The 23,529-nt window shown below is 43.3% G+C and overlaps 1 protein-coding gene across 3 annotated transcripts in view; it reads left to right on the top strand.

Moving 5' to 3' along the window:
- ZFYVE27 (zinc finger FYVE-type containing 27) overlaps window positions 1-23,529 on the top strand; it is a 1,067,636-nt gene that overhangs the window by 474,023 nt on the left and 570,084 nt on the right. For 2 of the 3 annotated variants that reach the window (XM_044056910.1, XM_044056912.1), the window contains exon 8: window positions 3,239-3,259. The exons of the other annotated variant lie outside the window; for it this stretch is intronic. In XM_044056910.1, coding sequence (XP_043912845.1) covers window positions 3,239-3,259 — 21 coding nt within the window. The remainder of the gene's footprint in view (window positions 1-3,238; window positions 3,260-23,529) is intronic. 3 annotated transcript variants of the gene reach the window in all.

Here is a 23,529-nt window from a genome sequence, read left to right as displayed (position 1 = left end):
ATCCCTCCTTATTTGGTCTTTCATGGAGACAGAGTGCCCGTTTGACCAGATCCTGCCTTTTTTGCCTAAGGTGGTGTTAGAGATTAATTTGAGCCTGTCCATTCATTTTCTAGTATTTTTTCCCTCAATTTTTCCAATAGAGGCTGCATTGTCTTGATATCCATAAGAAATTAAGGTTTTATTTGGATGTAACAAAGCCCTTTAGGAAATTTAATCTGTTATATGTTTCTTTTTCTAAAATTTTGACTGGGTGCACCTGTATTGAAGGTTACTATATGTAAATGGTCATTTAATTGTATTTCCTTTGGGTATAGTTTAAAGGGAAAACCTTTGCATCACAAACCTTAAGGTCATTCTACCATAGCTATGACTACTTCTATGTTTTTTCCTCTAAAGCTGCTTTAGAACACGTTTGTGCCACTTGGGTGGGTCATCACATGTTAGCATCCCACTACAAATTAGACATCCAGTTGAGGTCTACATCTTTGATTGGGTCACTGTATTATACAATATCCACATAAGACTACCCTAGGGTGTTATATGGCTGGGGACTCTGACCCACAGGTTTAATGGAAAAGACAATATAGGATATGAAAGTTGTGTACTCACCATAACACTAGATCTGTGTTGTCTGTTACTTTTTGGTTTAACCCCCCCCCCCCCCGCCTCTACCTTTGTGTCTTTCTTCTTATTCAAGAGATGATTGAGCTGGGGGAGATCGCTTGTTTTGTTTTCTTGGGGTCCTTAGTTTTTTTGTCTTTTCTCCCTTTGGAGATGGGGGTGGGTTATAGGTAGAGGAGGCAAAGCCAGGCATGCTGAAGTCTTTGGAAGTTGGAGAGCATCAGATCCAATAACCCAGACATATAACATTTCAGAAGAGGAGGGCAGAGGGGTACTAGGAGAATGACCACTGCAGTACATGCTAGGTTTCAGGAACATTTACGTACCATGAGTAGAGAATGACCACTGCAGCACATGCTAGTTTTTAAGGAACATTAACATACCATGTATATGGTAGTCAGAAACTGCATGGAAATATTTTTGATAAAGCTGTTGTCCTTCTTTCCTAGCTAGGTATTGCTCCCATTTAACATTTCTGTTCCCCACCGAACAATACATTTCAGGCATTTAAGAACCTTGTATTGCCAGTCATAAAGATGAGCATATAGTGTGATCATTCACATACTGACTATGTGCAAGTTATAGGTAAAAATGTACTGTCAGTGCAGTGTCAGTGTTATGTGTATGTATTTATCCAAAATGCTGCTGACAGCTGGTTATCCTGATAATTTATTTTAAAGCAAAACTGATGCATATATTGCTTATGAATATTCTTCCTTAAGATAGTGGTGACATAATATCGAAAGGCATGCATCCACTGCTGTATACAGACATATTTCCTTGTGGGGGATTCCGTTGGTCATGTAATGTACTACCAATACAGAACTCTTTAGTAATAAAATATGTAGTTACTGGTATGGATACTGAAGGTAGCAGCAGGTCAGGCAAACCAAAGGTCTGTTGTCTGAAAAATAAAGTGATATTAGAACACACAATGATGATGCATTTTTTATTGGAGTTGGTATTAAAGCTGACACTAGTGAAAGGAATCCGCATAGTACAACATAAAGTGATAAGAACTGACAAAGCAGGTAGTGCACCCCACTTTACAGTGAGCATGTGTGTCAGTTTAATTGCAAAGGTGTGGTAGCAAAATATTTTAGTTATGGTAGGAGTTCCTGCCAGCAGCAGATGTAGCAACTGATGCACTGTATTAGGAGTTGTGATATTCATGTTTTCTTTTGGGGAGTTTGGAGGTAACAGTGCAGATGACAAAAGAGTCCAGCTGGGCATCCCTAGACTTGGAGAAAGCTCATGACAGGTTCGTATGAAACCTGATTTAGGCAGTCCTGCATTGGTTTGAGGTCCCTGAAACATTGGTAGAATTAGTGCAGCAATGCACAAGGACCCAATGACACAAACACAAACAGTGCTTGGACTGACAGAATGGTTCTCCGTGGAAGTGAGTGTGTATCTGGGTTCAGCTTTGAAGCCACTGATGCTCATGCTGGTGATGGACTATATTAGCAAATGTGCAGTAGGGGGCAGATCAAAAAGATCTTGTATGCAGACAGTGTGACATTACAAGCAGAGTCAGAAGAAGAACTTCAGCAAAGCAAAACTGAGTAGAGGTGAGACGGTTGTAATGGCAGCAAATGGGGGAAATCAGAAGAACCTGAGAAGTGAGATATAAGAGAAGATAGTGGAACAGGTTAACAGCTTCATCTGTCGGTGAGGGGTGGTTGAGAAGGAAAGTATGAATGAGGAGGTCAAAGGACGACTCAGAGGGGCTGCAGCCAACTGGCACAGAGTGTCAGGGGTAGTGTATGACAGAAGAATGCCAAAGAAGCTGAAAAGTAAGTTGCACAAAACAGTGTATGACCAGTACTAGTGTGTCAGAAGATACTTTTGCCTAACCATACTACATTTTATTAACACCATATTACTAAATAGACTTTTTTGTTAGTTTTATCAGGTTTAACTCTTCTGCTACAAACATCTTCAAAATGACTTGCTTTTTAAAAACCCTCCCCTTTGTAAAGATTGTGTCAGTTTGCATAGTACTGATCTTTTTATAATTCATTTGTAAGTGAGAATTCTTAAGCTAAGCAGTTTCCATACATTCTGGTGACCCGGTTTGATTATGAAATCAGTGGCCTAAACAGGTTTGGTAAAGTTTTCTTCATGATTATGAGATGGATACTGTGAGGTAACAGATGATAATAGTAGACGCTAGTAGGAATAAATGTGAGGTTTTGCAGTTAAAACAGTGCACAAAGATTGTAAACTGATGTACAGAAAGGAAAAATAGGAGAAAACTAATTGTTTTCTTTATTTGACAGGTTTGGGTTTGGACAGAACAGAATAAAAAACACTTTACTCAAATGTCAACTTATTCTAATCAGAAAGTTGTCCTTTAAATATTTAAAATTGATGATATAGAAGACCTCTAGTCAGTATAGCAAGTATTGCAGTCTGGGCAAGGCTGAAAAATAACAGAAAACTATAAAATCTTTATTTTAAAAGGAATATAGGCCCTAATCTCAAAAGGAATTTCAGTTAGCGATGCAGAATGCAGAGTGCCTAAAGTGATGTATTTTGGTTAACAGCACACTGATGTTGTGTTATTACTGCCATCTAATCACTGTTCTGTTTTGTTTTCTGCTTTGCTTCCAAGGAGCACCAGCTTCTGGTAACGGTAAGTGATGTGTTAGAAATTCAGGTTGCTATGGCGATGAGAAATTGTCTTTCCTCGACTTAATCCTATTTCCTTTCACTTCTTGAGCAAGTTTACATGACTGTCTAGATGGTTTAGCAGTCTGAAAGGAATTGCCACCTCAGGGTTGCAGATCTGAGTTATTTTTAGATGAAGTGTTTGAGAGGCATTACCACCTAATCTTTTATAATAGTCTTCCTGAAATTATGTCTTAAAGTTATGATGAGAGTTGAAAAAGCTTCTTCATTGAAAAATGTCTTTATTATTACCTGGTTTATAACAAGGAAAAAAATCTCCCTATTTCAAGCGTTAATTTACTGACACTGTTCGGGTTTGCTGAAAATGTAGAAAGGCTTGGAGTGAATATAATGCCTGAGTCTTACATTCTCAAATACCTCATTTTGCACCTCATGGAACATTTTATTCAGAAATTGCTTTTTACTGTTTCATAGTTTGTCATTTTTCCTTGTGTAACCGCTCATTAATAATTCTGTACTGGTGTGTTTTACTGAGAAAAAAAAAGGAAATCTGTGCAGGATCTACAGATTAATTCATAGTAAACACTGGCTTATTGTTTTTTTCCCATTTGTAATTGTTAAAAAAGCTTTACACACCAGAAGCCGATGCTAAGATTGGAGATATGTACAGATGTGCTTTCACCGACAACATAAGTAACAAAGATAGATAATCCTCAAAGTACAGAAGCACAAACTATATACGTAGACATGGGCTGTTGTTCTGGGGGCGAAGTAGAGGTGGGTGAAGAACTCTGAACTAAATTTGATTGTTACTGTACCATCACTGTCTCCAGTAGCTGAGACAGTGTTGGTACATTGTTGTTATGATTCACTTCTGAGTAGTGTTTGGTATTGCTATTATGGTTGCAGACATAGTTGAAGAGGGGCATGTGATTATCCTTGACAGACATGGTGATTTTTTTCATACTTAGCTTTAGAAGATTTGATTTTGTTTCTAAGCTCTTTGTACAAGTTCTTCAGGTTAATTAGAAAGTGGATAGTTTTAAATTTATTCCTAAGGGAGTATTTTTTTTTGTTAGCTGTTATAAAGCTTGTTTATGTTAGGCTTTCACCAAAGAGGTTTGTTCCTAAACTTGGCATAGTATTTTTAAGGATTGTCATTGATCTACAGTACTGATGTAAGTATAGAGGTGAGAAGAGACAGTGCCTGCAAATGTGGCTGCGTATGCTGTTTGGTCTTCGGGGGAAAGGGTCTCTTGAACCTCCTTTAAACATCTTGCAGATGAAGTGAGTTGTGCCTTTGCAAAGTCTCTGAAGGTAGTAAGGTTTGTATTGGGTGGTTCTGTTCCATTGGTAAGAACCGCTGTGTAATGTCAGACCTATCTAAAGAAGGTATGGCTATAGTCCAGAGCACATGGTACTATGTTTGTGATGACCAAATCCAAAACATTTGATGTCCTTCCTTAAATCGCTGTTGCTGTATTCTGATACTGATGGTGTTATCTCAGCAAGGTAACCTGACATCCGGTCAGTTAAAAAAGCCAAAACCTCCCATAACATTCATATGTCTGACGTATGACCTAAGCCCTTGGGTGTAAGGGTACATAAACAGATGTATAAATATAAGATCCTCATACTGTTTTGTCACGAGTCTGAATGCAGGTCTCGCACCCATCGATCTGTTGTTAGCTTGGTTGTTGCCTATTACCTCTGCCTTCGCTTATTCAGATAAGTACCCCATTAAGGAACCTTCCTTTTTTATATCTTTGTGATATGATTTGTTAGATGTCAGTTAAGAGAGGGGAGTGTCATTGTGGTAGGGATATTCCTCACAAGGGCCTCCACTCCTAGTGCTTATTTTGTCTTGGGGCTGAAGACGACTGTAAAAATGATCAGATTTGTCAGTTGTTTATTCCAAGAACCCTACGTATACATTGTTCTTTGCTAAATACTTATTTTAGAAACAAACTGCAGAACCCTCAACATCTGACAGTCCACTCACACCATCAAAGAAATTCAAAAAGCCTAGGTCTGAACAATTTGCCAAGTCAGATTCAGACATACCTGTTGTGGTGTTGTAGGAACCTAAGGAACACCCGATTATTTCTCAGGCTTCCCCTACCATAATCCCACTGGAAGCATATTTACGTCTGATGAGACTGTACACATCAGTGCAGTTGAGAAGGGGGGAAACGAGGGTTATTTCAAACAGATAGAAGGGCATTCCTCAAATCCTGATTAGAGAAGAGGTGCCAGGATCCTTAATTGAGGTCCGCTGTGGTTCTGGACTGCCCCATTATGTGAAGGCAGACGTCATCCTTAAGACAGAGAAACAGAAAGCAAAAATGTTTGTCCTTAAATGTCTCAAGAAAAGGAATGGATGGAATGTTCACAGGGCCTATACAAGGCCATTTGGTCTCTGACGCCCCTTCCTTGTTTTTCTTCCTCTTACCCCATCTCAGAAGAGATGGTACGAATACACTCCTGATGAGAAGAAAGAGTCTGATTCAAATGAGCGCTCCCTTTAGCTTATTCGTTTCAAATCCACTTTCCAGACCAGACTGCTTCTGTTGGTAAAGATAACTTATCCCCTGATTCTCCTGTTGAGGAAATTTCTTTTGGGAGATCATTACAAAAGTGATGCAGCATTTTAAATGTGAATCTAGACAAGTATCTGATTTGCAGAAGAATTAATATAAGTTATTGGAAGTATGGTTCCTGTACCAGCCCTTGTTCCTTCAGTCTTGGAGGCCTTCCTAGATGAATTTACATTCACTTCTACCTTTTCCAGTTCTCAATCTCAAGCCCCTAAGAATTGTGGTAGGGTTTATAGAGTGTTAGAAGGTCTTAACTTGCTCTACAAACATACTTTTGTGAATCCTTCAGTTTTGTTCTGTGTTGCTTGACAAGCCTTGTATGCTTTTTGCCTGCTGCGAATGTTTTGCCTTCAAACAAAGACAGTAGGGTCACAGACAGATATGGTAACACGGTTTACACATCTGCCACTCTGGCATTCAGATCCTTGAATTATCAGACCCAAATGACCAAATACCTGATGTTCATCGTGCATACAGCTGCAGTCATAACAGATGGGTTATCCTGCCATCAGGCAGGTCCTCGGTCGGCCGAATTTCAAAGTCTAGGTCCGGCGTCGGTTGTCGTCGCTTCTTCCCTGACGTCAGTGCGTCAGGGGTATAAAAGAGGCAGCCGATGCCATTTTCTTCAGTCTTTCTTGCCGTGCCTGAAGCAGAAGCAGTTCGCAAGTGCCGGTCGGCCAGCTCCTGAGATTTATGAAAGTATTTCAGCCGAAGTCTTCTTGAAAGCTAAGTACCCCGTTGGGGAAACTTTTCTTGCCTCAGACCAATGTCAGACAAAGTTAATAATTGCATTTCATGTGGGAAGCAAATACCACATAAGGATTTCCACTCTTTCTGTATACCTTGCTTAGGCCCAGACCACAACGTCTCGGCCTGCCGTTTTTGTGCTAGATTCAATAAGCGCACTATTAAGCGTCGGGCGGAGTTCACCCTTCACTTTTTTGGCAAAAAATTTAATTATATTATGTCGTCGGATACTCCGACTCCAGTTTTGAGCAAAAAACGCAAAGATAAGGACCGACATACGAGGTCCGCAACACCTACTGAAACCACGCTAAGGCTGACTTACTGTTCTCCGGTAATCAGCGAGGCGCCTACGCAGCCCCTGAGTACCGATGACAATGCATTACCAGTGTCTTCAGTACCTGAGGTCGCAGGCTTCTCGGCCCCCATTCCTACTACAGATCCCAACGCCACTCCTGGCGGGGAAACTCAGAATTTAGACAGGCCTGCCATTTCTCAAGGGGTCTTCAGGCCTTCCTCCTTCTCTATTAAAGCCTTCACTAAATCTAAAGCAGCCATGAAAACCAAAAACAGGTTCCTCAGACCCCCTCTCAAGGCACCATGCCTAAAAAACAGATGCTTAAAATGGCTGAGGATTTGATTACTCTTATCAGGGGTTCTCATCCCCCCTTCTGACAAAAGGCCCAGATTAGAGGAAGACTACCCTTCCTCAGATCAAGCTTCTATTACCTCAGAACTATCTGAGGACCAGGATTATGCCTATTCTCCATTTGAAGACTCTGATGCAGAGGAGTCTATTCCCTCGGTCTCCCCCCCCCTGAAGACTTCTCTTTTGGGGAAACCCTGCATACATTGAGGGAACACTTTCACTGGGAAGGCCAAGATTACTCAGATTCCAAGAAAAGGCTCAGGGAATTTCTTCTGCTCCCCCAGCATAGGCCTCTGGCTATCCCTCCTGTTTTAGATGTATTGGATGATGTGTACACAGAAGCCAGCCTTAATCCTGATTCTTTGCCTCCAGCTCCTGTTAAACCAGACAGGTATTACCGGGTTCCTGATTCTCACCAGTTCCTATATAAAAGCCATACTGCTGACCCAGAAACAATTTCACAGGGTCCCAAGGGAATTAAGGCCTCTACTGCTAAAAATCCATTACCTTCAGAGAGATATATCAGAGCTTTAGAAAGGTGGGGGAAAAAGGTGTACACCTCGGCCACTTTAACCATGAGGGCATTAAACTGTCAGTTTCATATGTTAAAGTATCAACAGTTTTTGATATCTCAGCTGAAAAGCAAGATGACACAACCAGAACAACCAGATTTAAAAGAGTTGCAGGATTTGTTGCATGGTGCAGAGCAAGTGGGTAAACATACCTTGCAGTGTGGTTTTGATGCTTTAGAGGCCTCATGTAGAGCTGCTGTTATGGGGTCTATTATACTTAGGCATGCTTGGCTCAAAGAGCAAACCTTACCAGATCATGTCAAAGCTAAGTTATTAGATGCACCTCTTCAAAAAGATGTATTGTGTGGTGTTAAAGCTGAGGAGGTGCTAAAGAAAATGGAGGAAAAAGCTAAATCAATGGAAACAGTGAAAGATTTCCTGCAGGTACAGCCTCCACGTTTCAGCAGAAACTGTCCTTCAAAAAATTGGTCCTTTCCAGCCACAGATAGACCTCAAAGGGGCAGATACAGGTGCCCAAGGGGCAGAGGGCAACCTCAAGGATCCTTCAGAGCCAGACAGTGGCAAGCACCAACCCCAAGAGGTGGAGAAGATAGATCACAGTCTTTTAGAAAACAGACACAATGACTTCCCCCCTACACCTGCCAAGTAAAGCTTTAATGACAGCACCTTTGGGTGGAAAATTGACATTATTCTCAAAAAATTGGCATATTGTTACAAAAGACAAATGGATTCTGGACATTATAGACAGAGGCTACAGGTTCCACTTTCACACCCTTCCAAAAATGAGAGGCATGCCAAACCTGCCACAAAATCAAAGGGCAGAGGCACAAAAACAAGTTTCAGCTCTCATAGACATGAAAGCAATTCAAGAGGTACCTGCAAAAGAACAAGGTCAAGGGTTTTATTCCAGACTATTCCTGGTACCGAGGAAAGACAAAGATTGGTGACCTATCATAGACCTATCCATCCTAAACACATATCTACAGGTGCCAAAATTCAAGATGCTCACATTACAGCAGCTTCTTCCCATGCTGGGCAAGGAGTCTTGGCTGGTAACATTGGACCTCAAGGAGGCATACCTGCATGTCCCTATCAGGCAAGATTGCAGAAGATACCTCATATTTCTTGCAGGTTCAACCCATTACCAATTCTCTGCATTGCCCTTTGGCTTATCTACTGCCCAGAGTGTTTACGAAATGCCTGGCATCAGTAATCGCCTTCTGCAGACTACAAGGGATACAAATCTACCCATATCTGGACGACTGCCTGATCCAAGCGGACAGCAAGGACATACTACTGCAGCACCTGGCGTTTGTAATAAAACTGTTGAACTTCCTGGGATACACAGTCAACAAAAAGAAATCAAAACTAATACCCTCTCAACAAATAATTTTCCTGGGTGCCAGCTTGGATACAACCACCCAGATGGCCTACCTCACGCCAGACAAGCAAGGGCAACTGTCTCAATACTTCAGAAAAATGGCAACTTACACCAGGCTAACTGCAAGGAAAATCCTGCAGGCTCTGGGATTCATGGCATCTTGCATCCTACTAATCCCATGTGCAAACCTGCATATGAGGAAACTTCAATGGTACCTGAAAAACTTATGGTTTCAACACAGCCACAGCTTGGAAACAATTATCCCACTCATTTCATGCCTTCAAAAGGAATTTTTGTGGTGGACTCAAGCATGCCAAAGAAACACAGGTCTTCCTTTCTGTGTACCTCAAGCAACTCAAATCATCACAACAGATGCCTCAGACTATGCCTGGGGAGCACACATGACAGATCAGTGCATTCAGGGAAAATGGGCATGAAAAGAGAAGCTCCTTCACATCAACCAAAAGGAAATGCTAGCCGTGCAAAAGGCTATTATGACCTTCAAAGACCTACTGTATCCAGGCCAGCTATTGATAAGGACAGACAACACCACAGTGATGTGGTACATAAACAAACAGGGGGGAACTCATTCATACCCCCTGTGCAGACAAGCCATGACCCTATGGAACAAAGCACTGGAATTGCAAATTCAACTGCAGGCACAATTCCTGCCAGGGAAGGAGAACACACTGGCAGACAACCTAAGCAGAAATATGACAGATCCACACGAATGGAAGATGTTCTTCATCTCACATTGCTGCAGTCCTTACACTTGGGTAGTCCGCTGTCCTCGGTCGGCCCGAATATCAAAGTATAAGGCTGACGTCGGTCAAGGCGCATTTGACTGACATCAGGACGTCAGGGTACAAATGCGCATGACCGACGTCATATCCTCAGTCTTTTTTGCCGCATGGTCCGATGCAGAAGCAGCATTGCAAGTGCCGGTTGGCGTTCTGAGATTTTTCGATTTCGAAGTTTCAGACCGAGTTCAAAGTTGGCTAAGTACCCGTTAGAATATTTTAGTTTTTCTTGCCTCAGTGATTTACCGGATGTCAGAAAAAGTCAATAATTGCATTTCTTGTGGGAAACAGATACCGCATAGAGATTATCATACTTTGTGTATTCCTTGCTTAGGGCCTGAGCACGACGTTGTTGGCTGTCGCTCTTGTGCTAGATTTAATAAACGCACTATAAAGAGAAGGTTGGATTGTGCCAGGTTAGTCTTTGGGAAGCGGTGCAATTATAAAATGCCGTCGGATGCTCCGACGCCCGCTTCTTCAAAGAAGCGCAAGGACAAAGCAGTTAAGCCTAGGCTAGAAGAACCGTCTGTACTGGACTCCGGTTCTTTAGAGGTGTCGGTGGAGCCGGTGGTTCCACCGGAGGTTTCTTTGTGTTCCCAGGGTGAGACTTTATTATTGCAAGATGTGGCCTCTCAGGAGGCAGGTCAGGCTGAGGGGGCTTCTCAGGTTACTATACTCCCCTCCCTTCCTAGGGTGGCTAGGCCCTCTCCTTCTGTTTCAAAGGCTTCTCCCAGGGGCAGGCCAGGTTCAGTTTCAGTTGGTGTCACCCTAGTTCTTCTGGAACTGTGCCCAAGAAGCATATGCTTAAAATGGCCGAAGATTTGATTACTTTGATTAGGGGTTCTATGCCCCCTCCTGATAAGAGACCTAGGGTGGAGCCTGAGCTGGGGAGTTTTGAGCAGGCTTCAGATGTTTCAGAGTCTTCGGCTGAAGACTTACAGGAGTACTCTCCTTATTCTGATTCTGATGTGGATGATTCTACTCCTTCTGCTTCTCCTCCTGAGGATTTTTCTTTTTCAGAAACTCTTCATTCCATGAGGGAGCATTTTAAGTGGGAAGGTCAGGACTTCTCTGATTCCAGGAAAAGGCTTAGGGAATTTTTGTTTTTACCCCAGCATAGGCCTTTGGCTATACCTCCTGTTTTGGATGTAGTGGAAGATGTTTTTACAGAGGCTTCTCTTAATCCTGATTCTTTGCCTCCTGCTCCTGTTAAACCGGATAGGTATTACAGGGTGCCTGAAGCTCATAAGTTTCTTTTTAAGAGTCCTAGGGCAGACCCAGAAACTGTTAGCCAGGGGCCTAAGGGTGTTAAGGCTTCTGTTGTAAAGAATCCGGTTCCTGCAGACAAAGAAGCCAGGGCCTTGGATAGATGGGGAAAGAAAGTTTATACTTCTTCCACTCTTGCTATGAGGGCTTTGAATTGCCAGTTTCACATGTTGAAATACCAAAACTATCTCCTTTCACAATTGAAATCTAAGGTTGATGCTCTGGCAGTAGGTATTGATTGTAAAGAGTTGCAAGATTTAGTACATGTTTCTGAACAGGTGGGTAAGCATTCTTTGCAATGTGGTTTTGATGCTGTACAGGCCTCGTCTAGGGTGGCTGCCACTGGGTCAGTTCTTCGCAGGCACGCCTGGCTGAGGGATCAGAATTTGTCTGACCATGTTAAATCAAGGATTTTAGATGCTCCTTTGCAATCTGACGTGTTGTTTGGTTCTCCTGTTGAGGCAGTTTTAATGAAAATGGAAGACAAGGCTAAGTCTATGCAGACTGTTAAGGATTTTTTGCAGGTCCAGCCTCCAAAGTTTAGTAGAAATTGGCCTACTAAGGGGTGGACGTATCCTTCTTATGATTCCCAGTCTAGGGGTAGATCTAGACGTGGTAGGGGCAGAGCTCAGGGCTCTTTCAGGCCTAGAACAGGGAGTTCTCCTGCACAGTCTTCGGGTAAGGGCAGGGGTCAGTCCTTTCGTAAACAGACCCAATGACCTACCTTTTCAGCTGCCAGAGCCTTCTCATCTGGCAGCACCTTTGGGAGGAAGGTTGGCACTTTTCAAAGAAAATTGGAGTTTAATTACCCAAGACAGATGGGTATTGGATATCATACACCACGGCTACAGGTTTTATTTCCATACCTTGCCTCCTTTCAAAGGCATGCCAGACGTTCCTCCTCAACAAAGAATAGAGGCTCACAAGCAAGTTTCTCTGTTGCTCCAAATAGGGCCATACAGCCGGTCCCTATGCCAGAAGTGGGCCTAGGATTTTATTCTCGCCTGTTCCTAGTACCAAAGAAGGGGAACACGTGGAGACCAATTTTGGATTTATCTATCCTCAACACTTATCTGGACATTCCCAAGTTCAAAATGTTGATGTTGCAGCAGCTTTTACCTCTGCTGGGCAAAGATCATTGGATGGTAACTTTGGATCTCAAGGAGGCTTACCTTCATGTTCCTATCAGACTAAGTTGCAGGAAGTATCTGCGTTTTCGAGCTGGGACTTCTCACTATCAGTTCTCTGCATTGCCCTTTGGCTTATCTACTGCGCCCAGAGTGTTCACGAAAGTTCTGGCTCCAGTGATAGCTTTCTTCAGGCTAAAAGGAATACAGATCTATCCTTATTTGGACGACTGCCTGATTCTGGCTCAAGGAAGGAAGAGCTTCTTCATCATTTGGAATATGTGATAGCAGTGCTAAGATGCCTGGGGTATTCTGTGAACGAAATAAAGTCCAGTCTAGTACCCTCTCAGGACATGTGCTTTCTGGGTGTGAGACTGAATACAGCATCCCAGATGGCCTTTTTAACCCCGGACAAACAAAAGAGTCTATCCCTTTACTTCCATCAACTATCTCATCAGTCCGGGCTGCCTGCAAGGACAGTCCTTCAAGCCTTAGGGTTCATGGCATCTTGTATTCTGGTGCTTCCCAATGCCAAACTGCATATGAGGAAGCTACAATGGTATCTCAAAGATGTATGGACACAGCACTGCCAGGATCTGGACACTGTCATTCAAATAATACCTTGCATTCAAAAGGAATTTATGTGGTGGGCTCAGGAATGTCACCTAAACAAGGGACTCTCTGTGACCCGGCCAGAGGCGAGTCAGATTTTAACGACAGATGCCTCAGACAAAGCTTGGGGAGCTCATCTAAATGGAAAGTGGATACAAGACAAGTGGCCTGCCAGACTACAACATCTACATATCAACATGAAGGAGATGTTAGCAGTCCAGTTTGCATTAATAGCTTTCAAGGAATTACTTCTTCCAGGGCAGGTGTTGATTCTAACAGACAACACAACTGTCATGTGGTACATCAACAAGCAAGGGGAACGATTCTTATCCTCTATGCAGGCAAGCAATGATTTTGTGGGAGACTGCTCTCAGTTTACAGCTCAATCTTCAGGCAAGGTTTCTGCCAGGAGCACAGAACTCCTTAGCAGATGTGTTGAGCAGACAATTATGGATCCCCACGAGTGGAAATTGGATCCTCATGTATTTCAGAAATTGACAGTGTCATGGGGAACTCCAGACATAGATCTGTTCGCTTCTCCACTAAACCATCAGCTGCCAAAGTTTTGCACAAAAAGGTTTCATCCCACAGCTTGGAGAGTGGATGCTCTTTCTTTCAATTGGAGCAATCTTCATGTGTATGCCTTTCCACCTCTGCCTCTCCTCCCAAAGGTACTTCTAAAGGTCAGACAGGACAAGCCAAGGATGATTTTAATAGCTCCAGATTGGCCTCGACAGCACTGGTACCCATTACTGAGAAGTCTAGTACGGAAGCCTCCATGGCCTTTGCCTTCGATTCCACACCTGTTGTCACAGGAGGACAGCCATTTGCTCAATGTCAAGCTTCACTCGCTGCACCTAACAGCCTGGCATATTCTGTTTTGAACCATAGTGGGCCTCCACTTCCTCAGCAAGTTTTGAATGTTATTTTGGAAGCTAGAAGGCCTAGTACAAGGAAAGTGTACGCAGACAAATGGAAGAGATTTTTATTTTGGAGTGCAGCTAAAGATTTTGATGTTTCTGAGCCTAATTTGTGTGTGGCTCTTCAATATCTTACTGAGTTACTAGACAAAGGTTTGTCTTTCTCTTCTATTAAAGTTCATGCTGCAGCAATTTCGCTCACTATGATTGCACCCACCATTGTTTTCTCATCCTTTGTTCAAGCAATTTCTTAGAGGGGCAAAGAATATAAGACCCCCACGAAGAGCTCCTACTCCTGCTTGGGATCTCAATTTTGTGTTGGAGAAACTCACTCTACAACCTTTTGAGCCTACAGCTACTTCTGAGTTGAAATATTTGTCATGGAAGACTGCTTTTTTGTTGGCCATTACCTCTGCAAGAAGGGTTTCTGAATTGCAGGCCCTTATGGCGGTTGAGCCTTTCTTGATTTTCCATAAGGATAGGGTAGCATTACGTACTAATCCTTCCTTTATGCCTAAGGTGGTTTCTAGTGTGGCTTTAAACCAAACTATTCATTTGCCTACTTTTTATGCAAATCCCCAAAATAAAGGGGAAAAGATTTTGCACACTTTAGATGTACACAGGCAGTTGCGTTATTATTTGGACAGAACTAAAGGGTTCAGGCAGTCTCAGCAGTTTGTTTCTTTTGCTTTGAGTTCTCAGGGCAAGCCTGTGTCAAAACAAACTATTTCTAAGTGGATTGGGTTTTGCATTGCTTTCTGTTATTCCCATCATGGCAAGGAGATTCCAGCTGGGATTAGGCCTCATTCCACTAGGGCTACTGCCACTTCAACAGCTTTTTGAGGGAGAGGCAACCAAGGATATTTTGGAGGCAGCTACTTGGAGTTCAGTGCATACTTTCTCTAGGCATTATCACCTGCCACTTTACTCTAAATCCAGGGCTGGTTTTGCCACTGCTGTTTTGCAGGGCATTTTGGCAGCTCCTGCTTCCTTGTAGTTAGCCATCCTCCCTTACCTCTGCTTTGGGATTCTACCCAAGTGTAAGGACTGCAGCAATGTGAGATGAAGAACATAGTACAGTTTTGTACCTACCATAAATGTAGATGTTCGAAGATCCACATTGCTGCAGTCCAATTTACTCTCCCTCCTTCCCCTCTGTAGTTAGAGGTGGTTGTGTGGGTTGGGTTGTACATATTGTGTATATTGTATATATTGTACATATAATTAGTGTTAGGGTGGTTGGTTGGTTGTTTGCTGTCTTTTGGTTTGACCTTTATTTCTAGGGTCTTCTGACATCTGGGGCAAGAAAAGACTGAGGATATGACGTCGGTCATGCGCATTTGTACCCTGACGTCCTGATGTCAGTCAAATGCGCCTTGACCGACGTCAGCCTTATACTTTGATATTCGGGCCGACCGAGGACAGCGGACTACCCAAGTGTAAGGACTGCAGCAATGTGGATCTTCGAACATCTACATTTATGGTAGGTACAAAACTGTACTTTGCATCCTCAACTTTTCACAAAGATAACTCAGGCATGGGGACAGTCTGACATAAATCTCTTTGCTACCCACAGAAATTGCCAGTTGAAAAAATTTTGTTCAAGGACCTATCATCCACAGGCCTGAAAAGTGGACACACTTTCCTTCAATTGGGAAACATTGGCAGTCTATGCCTTCCCGCCTCTTGCTCTGCTGCCAAAGTTCTATTAAAAGCCAGAGCAGAGAGGCCGAAAATTATTCTCATCGCTCCAGACTGGCCAAGACAACACTGGTATCCGCTCCTGAGGAGCCTGACACATTCCCCACCATGGATCCTACCTCTAGTTCCTCTTCTGTTGTCCCAGCACAACTACAAAACCCTTCACAGCCAGCTCAAAACTCTAAATCTAGCTGCATGGAGAATTCCTTGATTTCCCAACAGTTTCTCCTCTCCAAGGAGGTGCAGGATGTCATCTTGGAGGCCAGAAGACCTTCTACTAGAAAGGCTTACTCCGCCAAATGGAAACGATTTTGTGCCTGGAATCTAGAAAAGGGACAGAATCCTTGGGTAATAAATATACCTCAAATTTTACAGTACCTAGCTGAGATGTTAAACAATGGACTTTCCTTCTCCTCCATCAAGATCCACGCTTCAGCCATTTCTGCACAATACAACACAGATCCTCCATTATTCTCTCACCCTCTCTTAAGACAGCTCCTCAGAGGGGCAAAGAATTTAAAACCCCCAAGGAAACCACCAGTCCCTGCTTGGGACATCAACTACGTATTGGAAAAGCTGACCCTTCCTCCCTTCGAGCCAGCTTCTTCAACAGAGTTACAGTACTTGTCATGGAAAACAGCCTTTCTTCTGGCTATCACCTCAGCACGCAGGGTTTCGGAGCTACAGGCCCTCATGGCTGTGCAACCATTCATCATTTTCCATCAGGACAGAGTTTCCTTACGAACCAATCCTACCTTTATGCCAAAGGTAGTATCCAGTGTAGCTTTGAATCAGACTATCCACTTACCTACCTTTTATCCTAATCCACAAAACAAAGGGGAAATACTACTACATTCCTTGGACATTCACAGACAACTACGTTACTACTTGGACAGAACAAATCCATTCAGGAAATCTGAGCAACTCTTTGTGTCCTATGCTGTAGGTGCTCAGGGAAAGGCTATTTCCAAACAGACAATTTCAAAATGGATAGCCCACTGCATATGCTTTTTTTACTCATTTCATGGAAAAACTGCCTGCATGCATCAGATCCCACTCTACCAGAGCCACAGCTACCTCTGCAGCCTTCCTCAGGGGGGTCCGTACCAAGGACATTTTGGAAGCAGCCACCTGGAGTTCTGTGCACACTTTCTCCAAGCAGTATCACCTCCCACTATACTCAAAATCTAGAGCGGGCTTTGCCACAGCAGTCCTGCAGGGCATCCTAGCCCTCCTAGTTCCACTTAGTGCCTATCACCCTTACTTAGCTTTGGGATTCTATCCATCTGTTATGACTACAGCTGTATGCACGATGAACATAGTACAGTTTTGTACCTACCATAAATGTAGATGTTCGAGTGCTCATACAGCTGCAGTCCAGGTTTCCCTCCCTCCAACCCCTCTTAGGACAGGCCTTATAACAAACACTTTTCATATAACCTTTTTAGGGTATTCTTTTATGGTGTATTTGCTTGCAACTACTGTTTTTGATTTATTGCATCTTTGCATAACATTATGTTTGCCTTCCTTCTGGGGGCACCTGACATCTCGGGCAAGAAAAACTGAACAAAATGGCGTCAGCTGCCTCTTTTATACCCCTGACGCACTGACGTCAGGGAAGAAGCGACAACAACCGACGCCAGACCTATACTTTGAAATTCAGCCGACCAAGGACCCGCCTGACAGCAGGATAACCCATCTGTTATGACTGCAACTGTATGAGCACTCGAACATCTACATTTATGGTAGGTAAAAAACTGTACTTTGTCTAAGCTGGGTGAATTGAATAAGACTTTGACCAACCAGAGTTTTTGAGACTAAGCAACAGGCTCTTTCTGTGCTTGGTCAGGTGACCAGATACACCATTAAATGTAGCTGTGATGCAGAGAAGGCTTCTTCCATGGCATTCATACGTCACTTCAGGAAGATCTACTGGTGTCTAAAATTGCTTTGGTTCCAGCATTGTCACCCACTCGAGAGTCAGATGATTCTTCTGCCTTTTCTGAAAAAAAGAATCACAGTGGTGGATTTCTCAGATCCAGTTGAGTCCAGGTCTGCCATTCAAAGCAACTGTTCCCACTCAGGGACTTCAGACTGCATCATATCAAGCTTTGGGGTTCCTTGGCAGTCCACAGTCAATGGACTGTCAAACAAAGGAGAGAGCACATTAGTGTAAAAGAGATGAGGGCTGTCTGTAAACTTTACAAGTCTTCTCTCACGCATGGAATCCAAGACCCCTCAGGATTTTAACAGGCAGCATAACAGTTGTGTATTATATATGTGGGTGGGACCAAAATCTCATAATTTTTACAGAATAGCTGTTTTGGCTTATGACCATGCTATAAAAACAAATCTGTCCCAACAAGCAGTTTACCTTCTATCCCAGAACAATGTTCTTGCAGATTCCCAAAGCAGTTCATGGAAGGCTTTCATAAATGGATACTAAATTGGGAGGTCTTTCTGGTCATAGTCCACAAATGGGGTACTTCTCAAATGGACCTTTTTGCCTCTACTCAGAACAGATAGCCCAGGTTATTTTTACTCCAGGATTCCTTGTCCCAATGCTTGGAGGATGGTTGCCATATCTTTATCTTGGGAGGGGAAGTTTTTATGCCTTCCCACCACTTCCCTTTATCTCAAAGGGTCTGTTAAAAATCCAAAAAAGAATGACCAAAAATCTGCTGGGAACTCCCTTCTGGCCCAGACAACATCAACTAAGCCTTCTTTATCATCTTGCCAGTGTCCATGTTCACAAGTTACCCTACTGGCTGACAGGTTCAGTGCAAACTTCTCCCCCCCCTCCCCCCCAAAAGGTGAGATATCTATACCAGAGGATTGTAACCCCCCAAACATCTCAAGCGCTCAGGTGAGAACTGCTCTCTCCAAGGCAAAAAACACAGCATCCATGGGACCAGATGGTGTCCCTGGTTGTGTGCTCCACGAACTCAATGAGGAATTAAACCCACAGTTAGGGCAGCTGTTTAATCTTAGCCTCACCTCAGGATACGTGCCTAAGGAGTGGCGTACGGCAACTGTGGTCCCACTTCACAAAGGCGGTGCCTCCACTGACCCTGGAAATTACCGTCCCATCAGCTTGACAAGCCTGATCTGCAAAGCTATGGAGAGGATAGGTTCATAGGTTCATAGGTTCATAGGTTCATACTAGGCTATCTGCCCGAGGGCATTTACAAGCCTAGCCCATCGTTTTGTGGCTTACGCCACCCCTTTAGTATGGGGAACTATACCCATTATTTTGCTGTGCCTCTGTCGAGCAGTGACACTGAGGTAATCCCTGGGGTATATCTGCGATCTCCCATCCATTGGTCAAGATTTCTCTTGAACAAGGCCAGCGAGGTGCTCTGCCTCACATGTACCGGGATTTTGTTCCACAGCATAGGGAGTCTTTGGGTGATGAATCTATCCCTCCAGCACGTCCTATTAATAGCCGTGTCAGGTTTAAGTCTCCGCCCTTGTGGCTCTGATGGATCTAGATTTTTGAGGTGAAGCATGTTCATCAAATCTGGGTTTGACATGGCCTTGTATGTTAGGCAAAGGTCACCTCTGAGCAGCGTGGCGACTGAATAGAGCTGGAGTTCTTTCAGTCGGGCAGCATAGGACAGATTTTGAGACCCTTTATCCTCTTGGTGAGGAACTTTGTGGCCTCTCCAGCTGCTGCAAGTGTCGGGTCAGATACATTCGAATGGGGCATTGTACTCAATCATTGGTCTGATGAGTGATGAGTAAAGGAGACTATGACCTCCTTGATCTAGATGAGAATCCCTTCATGATAAGGTGGGCAATGTAGAAGGTCTTCCTAACTACTTTAGCTACATGGGTGTCGAATGACAGACTACTATCAACCTGGGTCCCCAGGTCCCTGATAACTTCTTCTGTGCTCAGTGGATTGCCACCTATTTGGTAGCTAGGGGTAACCTTGTTTTTCCCGAAGGGTATGACTATGCATTTTTTGGCATTTAACTTTAGGCCGTGGCTCTGGCACCAGTTATCCGTTTCTGTGAGGATCATAATGGAACTCATAAATAAAGACATAGGGGACTTGCAGACTTTGGATCCGATCCAGTTTGGCTTTGTCAAAGGCAGATCATGCCTTTTAAACTTGGTTGACTTTTTCGAAACAGTCACCAAGGCCATTGATGAGGGAAAGGCAGTCCACACAGCCTACCTTGACCTGGCAAAGGCTTTCAACACAATACCCCACTCAGGTATCATTGAAAAACTCATCAGCTTAAATGTAAACCCATACATCACAAGATGGGTTACAAACTGGCTAAGTGACAGAACCCACAGGGTCAGAGTTGCTGGCGCCATGTCAGACTCAAAGCCTGTCACAAGTGGTGTCCCACAGGGCTCTGTCCTGGGCCCACTCCTGTTCGGCATCTACTTTTCAGAAGTACAAGCAAACACAGGAGGATTATGGCTGACAAAATTTGCAGATGACTGCAAACTGGGCGCCATAGTTGAGAACACATCTGACACAGATATCCTTCAGAAGGGTCTTATAGAAACGGATAACTGGTGCCAGAGCCATGGCCTAAAGTTAAATGCCAAAAAATGCATAGTCATACCCTTTGGGAAAAACAAGGTTACCCCAGCTACCATATAGGCGGCAACCCACTGAGCTCAGAAGAGGTTATCAGGGATCTGGGGACCCAGGTTGACAGTAACCTTTCGTTTGACACTCATGTTGCCAAAGTAGTTAGGATGACCTTCTACATTGCCCACCTGTTCATGAAGGGATTCGCATCTAGATCAAGGGAAGTCATCGTCCCCCTGTACTCATCGCGCATCAGACCAATGATGGAGTACAATGCCCCATTCGGAATGTATCTGACACAACACCTGCAGCAACTGGAAAGGCCCCAAAAATTCCTCACCAAAAAGATAAAGGGTCTCAAAAATATGTCCTATGCTGCCCGACCGAAGGAACTCCAGCTCTATTCAGTCGCTTACCGTCTGCTCAGAGGTGATCTGTGCCTGACATACAAGGCCATGTCCAACCCAGAATTGATGAACATGCTTCACCTCAAAAAATCTAGATCCCTCAGAACTACAAGGGCGAGAGACTTAAACCTTGACACGGTTATTAATAGGACATGCTGGAGGGACAGATTCATCACCCAGAGACTCCCTATGCTGTGGAACAAAATCCCGGTACATGTGAGGCAGAGCACCTCGCTGGCTTTGTTCAAGAGAAATCTTGACCAATGGATGGGAGATCGCAGATATACCCCAGGGATTATCTCAGTGTCACTGCTTGACAGAGGCACAGCAAAATAATGGGCATAGTATCCTCCAAACTAAGGGGGTGGCAAAAGCCACAGAACTCTGGGCTAGGCTTATAAATGCCCTTGGGCAGATAGCCTAGTATAAACCTATGAACCTACAAAGAGTTCATGCAGATAAAGGGTTCTCTACTTCATACCAGCTTGCAAGCTTTTAACTGACATTGTGGATAATATAATTCTAATCCTTTTCAGAGATTAATTTTCTGAGGACAATGCTTCAGGTTCATCAGTATGCAGGAACGCCTACAACTACAAAGTCTTGTATTTCCAAGTGGGAAAGATTTTCTATCTGGTGATATAAAAGATGAGAATCCGATAGAAGCAGAGACCCCACTATTCTTTCCTACTTGTGTGAGCTCTTAAATGCTGGTCTAGCCTATTCTTCCCTCAAGGCATACTTATTTGTCTTTTCTGCATGTATGCCCTTAATCCTCTTTTGCTTTTAAGAATTGAGGTTAAACAATTTCTCAAGAGCATCTGTTGTCTGAACCTACTTAGGAGGGTTATTCCCTCCTCTTTGGGATCTTAATTTTGTTTTAGAAAAGCTTACCTGGCCATGTTTTGAACCAGCGACTTTAGCAACTCTAAAATTCTGCTCTCGGAAAACCATTTTAACGGTAGCCCTTACCTCTGCCAGAAGGGTTTCTGAGCTCCAAGTTCTTTTGGCCTCTCCTCCCTTCCTTATTTTCTTTAAGGATAGGGTGTCTCTTAGGGTTAGCCCTTCCTTCATGTCCAAAGTATTTAATGAGTTGTCTCTTGACTGCTATTAATCTACCTACTTTCTTTCCAAACCATCAAAACAGGGGTGTAACACTTTTGCACTCCTTGTATGTGCATAGACAGCTCAGATTCTATTTCGCTAAGGCTAAAAGCATTAGGAAGACCGATCAAATTTTTGTCTCATTCCAGGAAGGCAAGTTGGGTAATCCTGTCTCCAAGTAAACAGTTGGCAGTTGGATCTCTTAATCCATCAGTTTTTGTTAATCTCACCATGGGAAGTCCTTATCTTCTCCTGTTAAGGCCCACTCCACTAGAGCAATTTCTTCCTCTGGGCTCTATTCAAAGGAATTGATTCCATGGCTGTTGTAGGAACAGCTGCATTGTTATCTGTGCATACTTTTCACAAAGCACTACAGGGTAGATGCTTTCTGTGGACCTAGAACATCTTTTGCTAAGCCTGTGCTATCAGAATTGGTCGACAGATCTCCATTCTCTGGTCCGTACACCCCCTTCTAATTGATAAGATTTGGGAATCACCCATCAGTATTGGAATATTGCAGCAGTGATCTGAGGAAGGACATAGTATAGATGCGTAAGAACTTACCATAACTGTATATGTACTACTCACCACACTTACATTATTGCATTATGTCCTCCTTCTGCCAAACTAATTTTCATGTTTTTGGTTTCTGTGGAGCAAGGGGATGACCAGTTTCCTCCTTCTCTCCTTCCAGCTAACCATATTTTGTTTTTTATACTTTACTTCAGATGTCTCAAGGTCTCTCACCTCATATAATCTGAGTATCTTCTGTTCATACATCTGCTTATGTACCCCTACCCTACCCATACCCCCACAAGTGTCACTCTTACATCAGACGTATGACCATATGGATGTTTTTGGCTTTCGTACACCGGCTGGACTTCAGTTATCTTGGCAAGATAACCCTGTCAGTGCTAGAATAGTGCAACAGTGGTCAGTAGGATATCTATGGTTATGGTAAGTTCTTGTACAGCTGCATTATCCTCTAGTAGAGGAATGTACAATTTGATCTAGAGTTTGCATTGATGAAGTCTAGAAACTGCTCAGCATATTTATTTGTAGTGGTGTAAGAATTCCAGTTTATAGATGGACAATTGAAATCTCCAAGAATAGTATTATGTTTGATATAGAGGGATTTGACCAAATTTAGATATGCCTTATGGGTTGTGGGTGTCATGGAGGGTGTTCTAGCTCTGGCCAGACTGTGGTAGGGGGTCTTATTTATAGATTCTAGGATGTTATCTCTCTGGATAAGTCTAGAAGTGAAAAGAGTCTTTGAGGAAGATGGACACACCACCACTGATTACAGAGACACCTTAAGTAGGAGGTCCGAATGAGTGACGAGCACTGAAACCTGGTAGGAAAGATGTACTGTCACTGCATTGGAACCATGTTTCAGTAATGACAGATGTGTCAATATTTTTTAAGACCAGGAAGGCTTTTTGGGGGTGTGGTTTCTTATTGAGGAGTCTAGCATTGTGAAGTACTAGTTTTTTAGTATCCTGAATGAGTTTGGAAGATAAGCAAGTTTGGATTGCCCACAAAAGCACTGAGAGAAAAGGTTCAGGCCATCCTTGTCAAAGTGGGAAGGACTGTCAGCCATTTTACTCCAGGCTGACACACACTGGAACCCATTTCTGACACCAATAACTAAGTCAGTAGTTAAAGTCAATAATCCTTTGTTTATACTGAGGCATCATTCTTCGTGAAGGCAGAGTACTGCTCATGACTAGCTTCTTATCAGGCTTGGGTATGTACTCTGAGATTGCTATCGTGTCTTCATATGCTTCAAGGATGTGTGTCTAAAGTTATTCACACACAGATGAACAACCATGCTGTAGGTGTATTTGGGGTGAAGAGCCTTGACTACCTTAATCC

Source organism: Protopterus annectens, chromosome 14.part0 (genome assembly GCF_019279795.1).
Source record: "Protopterus annectens isolate FY-2018-M chromosome 14.part0, PAN1.0, whole genome shotgun sequence".
Taxonomy (NCBI): domain Eukaryota; kingdom Metazoa; phylum Chordata; order Ceratodontiformes; family Protopteridae; genus Protopterus; species Protopterus annectens.
This window is presented reverse-complemented; position numbering and strand designations above follow the sequence as displayed.